The sequence below is a fragment of the Mustela erminea genome, chromosome X (genome assembly GCF_009829155.1).
Source record: "Mustela erminea isolate mMusErm1 chromosome X, mMusErm1.Pri, whole genome shotgun sequence".
Lineage (NCBI taxonomy): Eukaryota > Metazoa > Chordata > Mammalia > Carnivora > Mustelidae > Mustela > Mustela erminea.
In genome coordinates, this window is record NC_045635.1 from 3652421 (window position 1) to 3667526 (window position 15106).

The window sequence follows — 15106 nt, forward strand, 5'->3', positions numbered from 1 at the left end:
TGCCTGAATAAAAATTTCCTCATGGGCAAGATGTTCCTATCACTTTATCATCGCTCTACGTCCCAAAGGGTCCCCATGCTTAAAAAACAACACCAACAACAACTCATAAACAAGGTTTCCCATTTCCAAATTCTCGGGTTCTTCTTTTGAGTTAAAAAGGAAGAACTATCCGAGGTAGCGCATTTCTGCCCCTGAAGCCATACCATTTCTTGTCTCGTTTCTATCCCAAATATGAGTGAGGGCAGTGGACATTGATGGGTTTTGCCTGCTTAGCATCCTGTTTTCCTTTGGGGAACTGCGTTGCCTACATCAGCCCTAGGGTAGGTCCTGTTGGACTCACCCATCCCTCCCCCCATTCGGAAATGTATGCTCACCCAAGCCATGCTGATCCAAGGGTAATTTTCCCCCTAGATTTGGAAACTGGTTTGAGTTGGTCTTTGATCCCAAACTGGATGGTGGAATCATCCCCAGGCCAATGTGATCCTCTGAGATCAAGGGTGACATCACAGGGACATGCTGGTGTCCAATTTTTTTTTTTGGCCCTACATGGAAACAGCATCACAGAGAGACCAAAGAAAGCCAATGATAAACCAAAAATGCCAGGTTACTAATAGCAATGATTCAGACCCAAATCCAGGTGGCTTAAAACTACAGGAACTTATTGTCCCATCATGTTGTAGGACAACTCTGTAAGTTCACATCCATCCTGCAATACTGTGCTACAATTAATTCCTCTTGATATCTGAAATTACAGAGTCAGCAGGGTTGATTACTTGACTAGAGTCTGGGGGACCATGATGTGTCTGTCTGTCTCTCAGTTCTTAGTGTCTGGTGGTTTCCAGGGACCCTTGGTGCTCCCTGTCTTGGAGATCTGTCCCTCATATCTCTGACTCTGTCTTCACATCATGTTCTGTCCATGCATCTCTGTCTGTCTTCCTCTCTGTGTCTCTTCTTGTAAGGACACCAGTCGTAATGGATTTCGTGTCCTTCCTAATACAGTCTGACCTCATCATACCTTGATTACATCTATTAAAAATCTTAAACCCAAATAGCCTGACATTCATAAATTCCAGGGATTAGGACTTCAGCATATCCTTTTGGTGGGGCAGGGGAACACAATTCAACCCATAACACGGGTCAACTCAAAAACCCTGTGACAATGGGGCGCCTGGGTGGCTCAGTGGGTTAAGCCGCTGCCTTCGGCTCAGGTCATGATCTCAGGGTCCTGGGATCGAGCCCCGCATCGGGCTCTCTGCTCAGCAGGGAGCCTGCTTTCTCCTCTCTCTCTGCCTGCTTGTCATCTCTCTCTGTCAAATAAATAAATAAAATCTTAAAAAAAAAAAAAAAACCCTGTGACAAGAGAAAAGTTTGAAGGATTAATCGGTATGTTATGATCTGCAAGGGTTTTTAAAAGATTCTAACTGATGTTTTGTAGCCTTAGAATAACAATTGGGAAGCTCATGGACCCCAAATTTTCCTTGGGCCCGGACCTCATAATGTCTCGTCAGAGATCATCTAATGTCAATGACGTTAGTGTTGATGACAGTGAAGACAACCACCACAGGAAGAGTAGCAAGAAAGCCTTCAGTAGAGCAAATGCTGGAGAAAGCTCATTTCCTCCTATGTCTAGAGAAAGCCTTCAAAGACGATGATTCTTCTCATTTCAATAATTCTAACCCATGAACTTCAATTAATTTCTTGGAAAGGATTCCTGCACCATTAAATCAAATCTTACCCGATGATATTTAAAAGAAGGCAAGGCACATCTTCCTCAAAACTACAAATCAATTAGCCTCTTGGCCTTCCTATGATGATTTTAAGCTGCCTTCCCATGCCATGCTTCTGGGGCTCAGTGTTTTAGGGAAACATCAGCAAACAGACGTTGGCCTGGCTGCAATTGGTAGGGATGATGTGGGTCAACATCCCGTGGTGGGATCTCGGCCACAGCCGCCGGTCACTTTGCCCTGGTGTATGCATTCTGTCTTGGGAAGCAGAGGGGTCCTGTTTTCTACTACTTCTTAAATCTTGCTGGAAAACTACCTCTTTAAAAAATTAGGGGAATGTGGGACTTTCAGGCACAAGAGAGAGAAGCCAAGATCTTCATACATTTGCCAGAGCACCAAAAAACAATTTAACGTCAACTCTGGGTATATTTAGGACGTATTTTGTGATAGAGAAGAAAGGTGTGGCTAGTGGTGGACGTCGGCTGTGATCACGGTTCCCGAGACCTCCATATAGGAACAAATCATCCATGGTCAGCGTAGGTGCTGTGAGCTAGGGAGGAGAAGGGGAGGGTCTCAAAGCCACTTGCAGGAGGAAGTGAAACATGCAAAGGAGGTTTGCAGAAGATGCCACAGAAAGGGCTTATCTTCAAAGATTTGGCAAGCAACAGAATGAGAAAAAGCAATCTTTCAAATTTCTGTGGATTTGTTGGTAGTGCTTTCCTGCATAGATGTCAGCAACGCTCTGGAACAATGAAGTGAGCTCTCTCCTAGAACCGCCAACATCCTTCTGGGCCAGGTTCAAACCCATGGCTTCGCATTCATTTATCTGTGCTGTGCATCCCGGCCAACACACAAGGCATCCCTCCCATCATTCTCTGATGTCCCCTAGTCTACTGGGCGTCTGCATCTTTGTGATGCATGTACTGCTTGTCTCTCGTTACCAGACCAATGACAGCGGGGACTTTGTTTTGCTGGTGATCATCTTGCTTTGTGAGTTTCAGCGTTGCTCCTACCAATGCCACTTTGAAGATGGTTTGGTGCAGGGAGGCACTGGGAATGTATCTGGGGTCTTGGGGTGGTCCCTGGCAGCTTGGCTGTGGTTCCTGGTCTGTCTCTCTCTCTCTGCTGGGTGTAGATAAAGGCCAAGAGGCAACATCCAGAGCACAGAAGATGCCTGGCAATACTTGTAGGAAGTATAAATGATTGCAGCCTGCTAGAGGTACAGATTTGTAAAATAACATTTGCATTAGAACCCTACGAACACGCAGAAGGATGCACCATCTCTGTGTAGGGCTTCAGAGTGTCATGCACAGGGCCGTTCCAAGCTTCAGAGGACTGGGGATGGAATGAGCCCTTCAGATCCCCCCTTGTGGAGGTCTTTATCATCCTGGGATGGACATCCTGCTCACTTCCGTCACTGACTACAGAAGAACTCTGACAGTGATAGTCAACATGCCAAAAATCCCTTTCTTTCAGGAAAAAAAAAAAAAGGATGGGGTTAGCTGGTTGGTTCAGTGGGTTAGGTGTCTGATTTTGGCTCAGCTCATGGTCCTGGGCTCCTAGGATTGAGCCCTGCTCAGGCTCCATGCTCAGATCCTGCCTACGTTGATATATTTTAAACATTTAAATTTTCTCGGGGAAAAGCTCTGCTGCTGCTTTTGAGTCTAAAGTCTTTTTAAATAGACAAAATTAATATAACTTTGTTGCGTATTATCTGGATACACGACAAAACAGAGTGATGAACGTATATCAGTAGTTTAAAAGCTGGGAGGGAAACAGAAAGCTTTTAATAAAAGATCTTTTTTTTTTCCCTTAAATTTCTGGGGATAAAAGTATTCAATCAGAACAGAACCTTACGTTCTTTGGATTTAATCTCACCACACAGTCTGCTGAGAAGAAAAATCTTGCATTAGAATTCCGGTTATGAATCCCACAATGTCAAAAATGTAACCAAGCAAAAACACACAGGTGTATACTGGGTATTGACCCCAAAGATCCAGATGCAGTGAAAAGAAGGGCCATCTGTACCCCAATGTTCATAGCAGCAATGGCCACGGTCACCAAACTGTGGAAAGTACCAAGATGCCCTTCAACGGACGAATGGATAAGGAAGACGTGGTCCACATACACTATGGAGTATGATGCCTCCATCAGAAAGGATGAATCCCCAACTTTTGTAGCAACATGGACGGGACTGGAAGAGATTATGCTGAGTGAAATCAGTCAAGCAGAGAGAGTCAGTTATCATATGGTTTCACTTATTTGTGGAGCATAACAAATAGCATGGAGGACAAGGGGAGTTAGAGAGGAGAAGGGAGTTGAGGGAAATTGGAAGGGGAGGTGAACCATGAGAGACTATGGACTCTGAGAAATAATCTGAGGGTTTTGAAGGGGCAGGGGATGGGAAGTTGAGTGAACCTGGTGGTGGGTATTATGGAGGGCACGTACTTCATGGAGTGCTGGGTGTGGTGCATAAACAATGAATCTTGGAACAGTGAAAAGAAATTTTAAAAATTAAAAATTAAAAAAAAAAAAACCACCCAGGTGCGTGTGTTCAATGCTCAAGGTTAGATTATATGATCAATGTACCTTTCTATGGTTTTGTTAGGTTTTTAATCTCTCCCTCCTTTCCATTTTTGCACTTTTTTATGTCTTGGCCCATCTAGAAAAGCAATAAACAATGAGATTACTTTGGGGGGACTCAGAAACCATCTTTTTGCACACAATGTATGTGGGTATGCCTTCTGTATTCGTGTCTGGATTGGTGGAAAATTTTCCATTGTGGGTCCTCAATGGAAAGTATCTACGTACAGATTACCTGTCCTTTAAAAATAATAATAATAACAACAACTTGAACTCACAGATCCCTTTGTGAACCTTGAGTTTTGTCGGGTCTTAATCATTTTCCAAGCAAAGAGGTTGTATTTCCTTGTATCATCACTTGGATCGGTTCGATGCCTTGTGTACGGGAAGGGCAAAGAGTCATTTTTCAAATCAATGATTTTAACTTTTTTCTTTTCTTCAAATCAATAATGTTTAAGGGAGTGAGCTAAAAGGGCTCTCAGGAGAGTCCGGAGTGAAAGACGGAAGAGAAGATACAGAACCAGAGCATGGAGATGAGATCTGGAGGTGACGTGGCTTGAGGTAGAATGAAAGTCCGTGAACGCGTAGAACGTGGATGGGGTGTTATGGGAACACTGGATGAGTGGATCGAGAGATGAGTAGGTCTCAAATGGGATAGGAGCAGAATGTAACTGAAGGCATCAATTTTAGGAAGAAAGAGGGTTAATGAACATTTTCTTATCTTGAGGAAACACACCACGAAATCTCCCTTGCTTGAGAAGAGTCAAAACTTCACGTGTTCCTTCCCTTTTTGATTGAAACACCTCCCATCCCCCTCCAGGGCAGACTGGAATATTGTGTTCAGGACCACATTCCCATCAGACAAGAGGGGGTTCTGCTTAGTGGGACATCAGAGGACTTGGGATTTCAGCGAGGACAGAACAGTCCAGTAGTTCCCGTGTTCAAGTTGACTTTTCCAAAACTCATAACACATTTGTTCTTAATTGAACTGTGGATATCTCTTGCTGGCTTTCCTCGAACACCTTACACACACACACACACACACACACACACACACACATACCCCATATACCTTCACTTGCAATATCCAAAGTACACATGTGCAATCTAATAGGCATCCTTTTCCATTTAAAAAAAAAAAAAAGAACTGCTTCCAGTTTGCAGAAACCTATTTCTCTGAACCGAAATGCAGAATATTTGATGGAATTAATAAAATAGAGACTCCTCATCTTCCTTTATCTTAACAAGTATTAGTAGGGGATGAGATCACTCCGACTCTTCCTGCATGGTCGCCTGCAGGTTCTGTGTGGGATCAGTAGGTCGGATTCATGTACAAAGGATCACTGTTTGGCATCTCACACACCCTCCATGGCCCTTGAATCCAAAGCTAAGGAAGTCTCTCCTTCTGTCCATGTTTACTGTACTTTCGACATTGACACACGAAGGACAACAGTTCTTATAGACAAAGGACGAACATAGAACAAACCCCACAAATGCAACATGGCATAGAACCAAAACACACGCAGGAGGAAGGCAGAAACCTACTCCCAACCAGCGCACCCAAAAGACAGAATCTTCCGGTGAACGATCATATAAGGAGATTGATATTAAATTCACACGAAATTAAATGGGTAATGTATGGACCTTTTCCATTTCATCATCATTTCTATAATTAATATTGTTCATCACAATTTATAATGATGCAGTGGCTTCCTCCAAAATTGGTATAACCCCAAACAACATTCAGAGGAGGTACATCAGGAGTGTTATTATCACTAATAACAGAGGTCACTAAATATTGAGAAGGGTGACCATCTCAGCCAAGACGGCACAGAAAATAAATGACCGTGTCCGAACTAGCGGTATCAGTTGGCAACAAATAAAGTTATTCGGTGTCCCAGAGGCAAGGTTGTGCAAGAAAATAATCAGCCAATTGTTGCGAAGGGACAGATTCGAGCAGACCAGTCCCATGCCTAGTTTTCATCTTAAATGTGTTTTTTGCAACATTGTTTATGGTACACACCATATGGCGAGTTGGATTTTTGACACATTGTACGTAATTGAGACTTGTCCTAATGGTGAGAAACATTTAAATTACAAATGGGATGGAGTTAGAGTTCATCTGATGGAAAGTAAGGGACCGGTCTCTTCTTAGGAAATGATTTGGCTCTATTTTCCAAACATGTATAATTCGCACTACCCAAATAGTATTTGGGTAGTATTCTTCACATACATGATTGCTCAACACTCCATAAGGGTATGATTCTACATTCAAATGGGTGAAAACTTTCGAGCTGGGGGAGAGACGCCTGTGATCAGAAACGTACTCCAGTCAAACCGTCGTCACAAAATGCTAAATTCCTTTCAATGAACCCCTGTCGGACAGATATTTGTTTAATCATCTTCCGTAATTCTCTTCCCTTACAAGCGACATCTACACAACGTCAAACATCCAGATGACACATGAAAACGGCAATCACCGAACTGTCTTCCCGTTGGTTGCCTGCTGATGTGGATTGGTTCAAACGTCTGTCTCGCTGTGGTAACTCACTTAGATTTCCCTTTGTCGGCTGGATTCTGCCACTGTCTGCATACAATTGGACTATCTGGGACTTGATGAGAAGAGAAAGGAAATTAATTTCTCCTTTATCTCATGTAACCCAAAAAAAAAAAAAGAGAGAGAGAGAGAGAGAGAGAGAACACTATTGTCTTTGGATATTCTAAGACACTCTTCGAAGAAATGAATTTTAAAGCTTTCTTGATGATTAATTTCTGTAGCTCACATAGGATGCTGAAATTCATTTCACAACTGTGGCTGAAAACGACAAAGCTTAGGAATATTATATGTGCTGCTGAAGCGAGCACCAAAGTTTAGGAATAAAACAGAGCAGAATAACTCTCTGCTCTTAGGGAAAAAAACAAAAAAACAAAAAGAACTGTATTCCCTCTAAATTCTCTTTTATTAAAATCACACTCAGTCCTGTCAGAAATGATGGTCTCTTGTTCCCATTCCTTAAGCTGAATCCTCCACGATTACAGTAAATAATTATGTTATAGAGAAGAAACATGTACTATGCATGGGATTAATGCTTATATGAGACCCCATATGCACAAGCAATTTTGCTGATACATTCTGGTTCCCTTTCTGACGACTGATTACATTCCGCTAACATCGGACTACAAAGAGGTTACGTGAGCAGGATACGGGGGTAAATCACTTTATATGGATTAATGACTTAACCTTCCTCTGAGCACATCTCAGACACACAAGGAAAAGGGAGGGGGGTGACCTACAAGCCAAGTGACCAGCCTGCAGTCCCTCAGCTGCTGAGGGGACAAGACGGCATTTTTAAACCAAGCAGGCATGGTTTTAGAGCTGTTCCTCTAAGCTCTAGAGGAGCAGCGAGGAGGGAACCAACTTTATGTTTAAAAGCATGAAGAATCAAAGAAAACAAGAAGCATCACTCTGGCCAGAATACATCAGATCTTGAAGTCTAGAGAGGAAGACTGGGGAACCCAAAATATTTTGCTAGCATAGAAGCAGGTAGGACAAGAAGCCATTTAGAGATACAATTGCCATTTTGAGTGACATTTAATGGATGTAAGAGGATGGCATGGACGCTTTGCTGTAGGTCATTCATGGACATTGGTTCTGGAAATTTCTTTTAGGTGCCTGGGTAAATTTAAGTGTCCCTTTAGCACATCCCTATGTAAAAATTACCATATTTAGTAGGATTTGCCCTAACACTGTGATAACCCAGTGGGGAAAAATGTTGGGTGTATGCGCTATAGATTTAAGGTCTCAAATCTGCAAAGTGTCACCCCACAGACTGGAACCCATATTGTCTTCCTGGCACCCGTGCAGGAAAGCTGCTGTTTTAAAGAACCAGCATTAAGAAAAGAGGGTTTTCTGTCAGTAATTCTTGAGCTTGAAAGAGAAGCAAAGAAGAGTGTCAGAATGGGTTTGGGTTCCAAAGGCTCACCATAAAACAGTTTTTCAACAATGACTTTAGTTTTGATTAGGGTAGAGACTTGACTGTGCCTTTCAAATAGGTGTGTAACACACTGCCACAAACGTAGGGGGCGTCTGACAGCAGCCAACGGGTATTATCTTACAGTTTTGTAAGTCAGAGTTGCACGGGGCTAAAATCAAGATGGCAGGCATGATGGGGCAGCTTTCTGGGGGCCCCCATGGAGAATCCATTTCCTGGTCTTCTCTAGCTTCTAGAAGCTGCCCACAGTCCTTGCCTCTTGGCCCAATGTCATCCTCAAAGTCCAGAAGGTTAGTTGTGTCTTTATAACATCGTTGGCACACTAGCTCTGGAGTTGTGGGTCTCCCTGATCCACAGTCCAAGGTCTTTGTTCTTAAATACTGGGCCCACCTGGCTAATCCAACACCCACTCCCTTGACGGTCAAGTCAACTCATGAGCAAATACAATTCCAGCGGCAAACTAAATTCATTCCTCCTTTGCCACAGAAGATCACAGAGTGACCGGTTCCAGGAATCAAGCTGGACACCCCTTGGAGCAGTGCATATGCTGCCTCCAAGTGTCTGTCTCCACAAATGAGGAATGCTTGTGTCTGCTGCCCTCCTGAATGTCTACACCATGCCTGGCATATAGTAGATACTTGGCACTGTTCTTGGCAGCGACACTTCGTTGTGCCTGATCAAGTTGTGCTGAAGAAAGATCTAAAATCCTGTTGTGTCGGAGCAGAATTCTCAATTCCAAATCTGAAACACGGTGGTCTACACTGTTAAGTAAATGCACTGATAGGAATGAAGACAGCCCACAAAGGGAGGTCTTTGGAGAAATCAGCATGATGCCATGATTTCAATGGGTTATGAAGGATGAGGAGTTTTATTCAGTAAGTGATTAACCAATATTTTTTCCCAATAATTAAATACCTAAAGCTCCATATTGATTCTCAAATGGATGCAAATGTTTAAAAAAAGAGAAAAAAGGGATGAAAAGAAGCCAGAAAACTTGTAACAACAGGCTGTGATGTGTTGTTTGTACAAACACGAGGCACGTACCTTCACTCACCAGCAAAACGCCGACTTATAGGGAAACAGATTCTACCTGGGTTTCTGATTCTCTTGTCACGATCGTGCGAGACACTGTAGGCAAAGACGCTCTGAAAAACCCGAAAATGTAAACAGGTGGCCCCGGGGTTTTTTCTTAACATTCCATGGGTTTTCCATGGGATCACCCTTTCCCTCTCTTTATGTTCCCAAATTCCTACTTAAGACAGAACCACAAGGAAATGGCCACGTTGTTTATGGTTTGGAGCCACAGGCTTGCCTACCAATACTGGTTCTGTAATCAGGGAGGCTATTGAGTTTTGTCCCTGAGGGTGGTCTCCGTCTGCCCAGCCTCTGTGGAGAAGCATGCTGTGGAGCGCCCGGGGAGCTGCAAGGGGAGCATGTCCCATCGGCGGCTCCTAGACACCGGGGTTGATGATGAGAAAGACCAAAACCCAGATGCCCTCTGCAGAGACATGTCTCCCTGGGTTTGGGCGCACTGAGCCTTGTCCACACTTGTGCACGAGGCAGCCACTAATGTGCCTCAGCCCCCGGTGTGGCAAGAGGGCATCCGTGGGTCCCTCTAACTGCTGAACATTGCATTCAGACCTAGACCTACAAGGTAATGGGGTGATCTCTTAGCATCACGACAAAGGCCACCCCGCACCAGAGATTACTCACGTTATAAAGCCCCAGCTTCCCATTTCTTTCTCTGTGCATCCTCTGAGATCCCAGTAACTCAGCCCTGGCCTCGTGTTTCAAGACACCCTACGCCAGCTACCTTGGACCATTTACGTGCAGGAAAACACAATATGATGGCACCATTGCAACTCGGGGAGATCGTGGGACATGCAATCCCTTCTTTAAGACCTCCAGCCAAATCTTAATGGAAAATCATTCTCCAAGGACTCAAGGAAAAGAAAAATGGAATTTCTCCCCTAGAAGTGACAAAGGACACAGTGCAGTTTCTACAGTAGATGAGTTCCATGATTCCTGTAAATCCCTGCTTTTAATTCCAGGAAGATTTACTTTCTAGGCTTCTCTCTCTCCTTGCCTAAAAATAGCATGTGCAAATGGTAAATGAGAAATGTGTTTACATTACAGTACAACTTTAGTCTGGTTAGCCTTTCTAAAAAATGTTTTTAATTTGAAACCTACACAGAAGAGATTATTGAATGTTACTACCGTTGCATGAAATTGATAAGTCAGACATCATTGTTTTGTTTTGTTTGTTTGTTTTTTTACAAATTTTCACTGCTATGCTATTGAAAACAAAGGAGCCATTTTGTTCAAGCAAGCACATTATTTCCAAATATAGCCAAAATCATCTAAGGACACCCGTTTGCCACGGATCGCTGTGAATATTGGAAGGAAACAAGGTGCACATTGATGTTAATAACGCAGATTCTACATGATGAAAGCCATCCGTTTTATGAAATGTGCCTTGCCTGTGTAGTTAAGACAATGAGTGGTTTTCTTTTGAAGACTCAAAGGAGGGAGGGAGGGAAAGACAGGGAGAAGGAAGCAAGGAAGGAAGGAAAAGAGAGAAGGAAGGAAGCAAGCTAAAATCTTAAGTCGTTAAAGCAAAAAACAACCCTGTTTCATAACCTTCAGTTTGCTAACTTGGGCATGACAATGTTCTTAATTCTATTGTTTTCTCTAGATTTTTCTGTAGATTTCATCTTTCTTTATAGACGATGTAACCCTTTATGCAGACACGGGTGATCAACTAGGAAGAAACACTGTAACACGCTGAAAAGGCAACGCATGATAGTAATTAAGTCATTAACTATAGCACTGTCCATTTCCTCAATGCCCAATAAATACGAGTGTCATAATTTATACGTTAGGGCAACAGCGGCATTCAGAATACGAAGAAAGAACAACCAGGTTATAGAAGATGAATCCCACACAGGACATTCTAAAAGCCTGCTGGCCGAACTGACCTCCAAGTGTTTGAAGGATGTACTTACCATCTTCCGTGGGCACGTAGATGTTTAAGTAAAGGCAGTCTTCATTCTGATCTTGCACGTAGGTCATTAAAGTATCCAGATTTGCAGTAAACCAGATGGGCAGCATATCGTGCAATAAGGACCTCTCATCGAGATGCTGGGGGCACACAGCCGCGAACTGGGTGGCGTTCCGAACTCCAGTCCATGAAGAAGGGGGCTCCGGGGGCTGAAATCGCCTCTCTCCAGTAGGGGGCGAGGCATAGGGGACCCCCAAGTACTGTTCCACTGGACCCAGAATCTCATTGGGCAATGGTGTTCTTAGGCCCCGGATTTTGCCATAATTTGTGTTGACGACCGGGTACTGGGCTTGGCTGTCGATGAGCGTGAAGCGGATGACAAGAGCCGTTATCCACAGGAGAACATTGGAGTTCAGCATGACGCAGACGGGCGTGAAGAACAGCGGCACCCATAACAGTCCCTTGGGTCTCGACATTGTTCACTGCCACATCCGCGGGGCTGTGTGTGACACAATTCCAAGCAAGCAAAGCTGGGAAGCAAGCCTGCAGACAGAGAGGGCTTTCTGGGGAGCAAAAGACCCAGGAGAGGAGCCCCGGCGGTGAGTCATAGACAGAGCCCGAGGTTAAGGACGCACCCAGCTGTTTTCTCAGGAGCCCATTGTGGGAGAGAGCAGTACTCTCTTAATCCTGGGAGGGAATTCCAGCAAGTGTGAGGCTCGAAGATGCGGGGACCATCCAACACGTCCCAAGGACAAGGATTCCTTAGGAAAACTCCAAGGCAGAGCAGTCCTCCTAATGGGGAAAGAAAGCAGATGAGAATAATGAAGCCAAGGGAAGGCATGCTACCCACATCTCTTCCGTGCAGCGCTCAACATCATTCAATGAAATTCTCATTCAGGATGAATCCATCCACCCATGTCTCCACGGAGAAAAATCTAGCAGAACAGGACTTGCCTTCATTCTCACCAGGCACCCCATTACCTGGAATGATGCATGACGTTTAGAAAATGTTCAACAAGTTTCCATTGAGTTAACAAACAGATTCCCATTTGTTATACCTGTTGTTCAAATGACTGTAGTGATGGCTCTCAGTTTCACTCTTTGCAAAGACTAGCCAGTCAGGGGATGGGTACCCCCAAAACAGTGTTTCTCAGGTGTCTAAGGAAACTGCCACTTCTCCCTAAGGGGATATAGGCATGGAGCCTAGCAACATTGTTCAGTAGGAGAGGAGGAGCCATGTGGGACTGGACCAAACTGGCGTTATGACGTTTAGATAATCAGATATGCAAGGGAGCAAGAGAGTGTAGGCTCTGGATTCTAATCCTTTTGGGGTATTCTGTGACATACACCATTACGTTACACAGATCATCACCCTGAAGTGCCCCCTCCTCATAAAAACGGAACAAGACAAAGATTGCACAAGACGTAGCACGTCCCCCCAGAACATCATTCCCAGGTAAATTTGTCCAAATGACCATCCTGATTTTCACCTAAGCCATCTACAGTAAATCTTTCAGCTCTCAGCCCATTTCATTTATTTTTGTTTGCTTGCTTTTGTAGCCCACTTAAATTTTTTTTAAGGTTTTATTTATTTATTCGAGAGAGAGGGCGAGCATAAAAGCAGAGGGAGAATCAGGTCCTCCATTGAGCAGAGAGCCCAACGCGGGGCTCAATCCCAGGACTCCGGGATCATGATCTGAGCTAAAGGCAGATGCTCAACCAAATGAACCACCCAGATGCCCCAAGCAGCTCATTTTAAAGTCTGGTGGTACATTGGAGCTACCCTCCCACTGAGTGTAATCTCCCAGACTTGTCAGGATGTAGATCCTAGGATTGTGCCTAGAGAACTCATTCCTCGGAGGACAGTAAAGAAGGTTGTGCCCGAGTGGGAGAGTATGGTAAATGACCCATTAGCAATACAAAACATCACATTACGTGCAGCAAGCAGTGTAGCTTGAAAGAGAGCATTCCTCAACTCCAAAAACAGACAAGCATGCTTGGAAAGACGTTGTGGGTGATTCTGAGTGTTTCTAGACTAGGGTATAATTATGCATTTAAATGGATAAATGAGCCCTTATTGAGTAATATGTCAATAAGCTCAATTTTTTTTTTTTTTTTTTAAATGGAGCTGGATGGGTCATGGAGCTCTGCCACCTCTGGGGGAAATTCCATAGTCCCTGACATCCTGGGCCAAGTTCATCAGAGCTGAATGAAAATGCACTCCGAGTCTGGGTTTTACCAATAACAGTGAAAAAAAAAAGCATCTCACCCAACGGTGGTTGTATGTGTTCCCTTCTATCTTTGAATTCTGCCGTGCACAACACTTGGATTTCTGCCACACTGTGACCCAATTTCTGAATAATTAGGAGGCAGACAAGAACAAGAAGAAGGTGATGACATGTTTGGAGTCTTTTGTTTTCCTGAAAGCCCTTCTGCTTTGGAACTAGCATCCACTGTTCCTCTTGGAGCCTTCCGGGCGATAAAAGGAGACGCCATGATTTTGTGATTCTGATGGACTCGGGTCCCCAAATGCTACATCTGTGAGCTGAGGGAAGTAAGCCAAGCTGTCTGTGATTCAGGTAAATGGTGTATCATAGTTTCTTCCTGGGGTGTGCACTATGCAAAGGTATAGGGCAGAGAAAAACACCCACTCAATAAATACAAATGGTAGGACCCTAATGGGGGCATCCTTGAAAGAGTCCTGCCTACAGAGACAAAAGGCACAGGCTCCAAAGTCAGCCCAAGGTCACGGGGCTGAGCAAGTGCAGAACAAAGAATTTAGAATATTTGAGCCTCCCTTTCCTGATCTGTTTGCAGCTGAGAGTAAAGTGAGATCGTGCGCACAAGGCGGCACACCGTCCCTGGAAGGCAGAGCTTGGTAAATGTGGGACTCAGTTGGCGGGTTTATGTCAGGACTTAGAAACTGAGTTCTGCTGGGAAATTCTGGCCCACTCAACTCTTCTCCAAGTCAAGATGGATGAGAGTATCCACGAGCCACAGACACATGACAGGTGCCTAAGCCGGGTCATGCCTAGACTTTAGGCTGAGTCCAAGGATCAAGTCTTTCTACTGACCAAATCTACCCCCCACCCACCAAGAGGGTGCTGAGGGCTGGAAAGAGAACATGGACCAGCAGGACCCAAGAGTAGGCACCTGGGGGATGTGAGCACTTTCTAGATAATGTGCATACTTTGGGGGCTGTCTTACGCATTTCCTCGCTTTTTTGAAATTTGGCTGATTTGCACAAGTCATTACAATCTGAAATCCATGGTTTCTGAACCTCAAACCTGCTGACCCTGTAGACCACTAAATGTCCTTCCCACAGGAAGAAACAGAGGTCTGAGTCATCCAATATGGAATCTGGTGGCCATGCATTTGATTAAGGATCTGTGCTTACAATGAAAGATTATGATATGTGTGCATGTGTTATGTGTGTGTGGGGGGGGGTCACACGTTCAAGTATTTGTCAACTTTAAAAGTCTTGGCATTACAAGTCGTAAAGGATTTTTTAAAAATTCTAATTATTAGAATTCTAATTATTAGAAAAATTCTAATTATTAGAATTTTAATATTATTAAATCAATATTATTTAAAATTATATTCATGTATATTTAATTATATTTATTTATTTATTGAATTATATTAATTTATATTATATTAAATTATATTAAGTTAAAGTTATATTAAAATTATATTAATATTTAAATTATTAAATTAAATTTAAATATTATTAAAAGTCTATTAGCTGAATAAAAGAACTTAATGGAAAAAAGTGAAAATCATATTTTCATTGAAGATATATGATT

General features: G+C 43.5%; 1 protein-coding gene across 8 annotated transcripts in view; it reads right to left on the bottom strand.

Annotated features, from left to right (window-relative positions):
• Positions 1 to 15106, bottom strand: part of NLGN4X (neuroligin 4 X-linked) — a 298374-nt gene that overhangs the window by 213648 nt on the left and 69620 nt on the right. For all 8 annotated transcript variants that reach the window (XM_032331040.1, XM_032331043.1, XM_032331041.1 and 5 more), the window contains one exon: positions 11305 to 12092. In XM_032331040.1, coding sequence (XP_032186931.1) covers positions 11305 to 11776 — 472 coding nt within the window. In that variant the 5' untranslated portion in view covers positions 11777 to 12092. The remainder of the gene's footprint in view (positions 1 to 11304; positions 12093 to 15106) is intronic.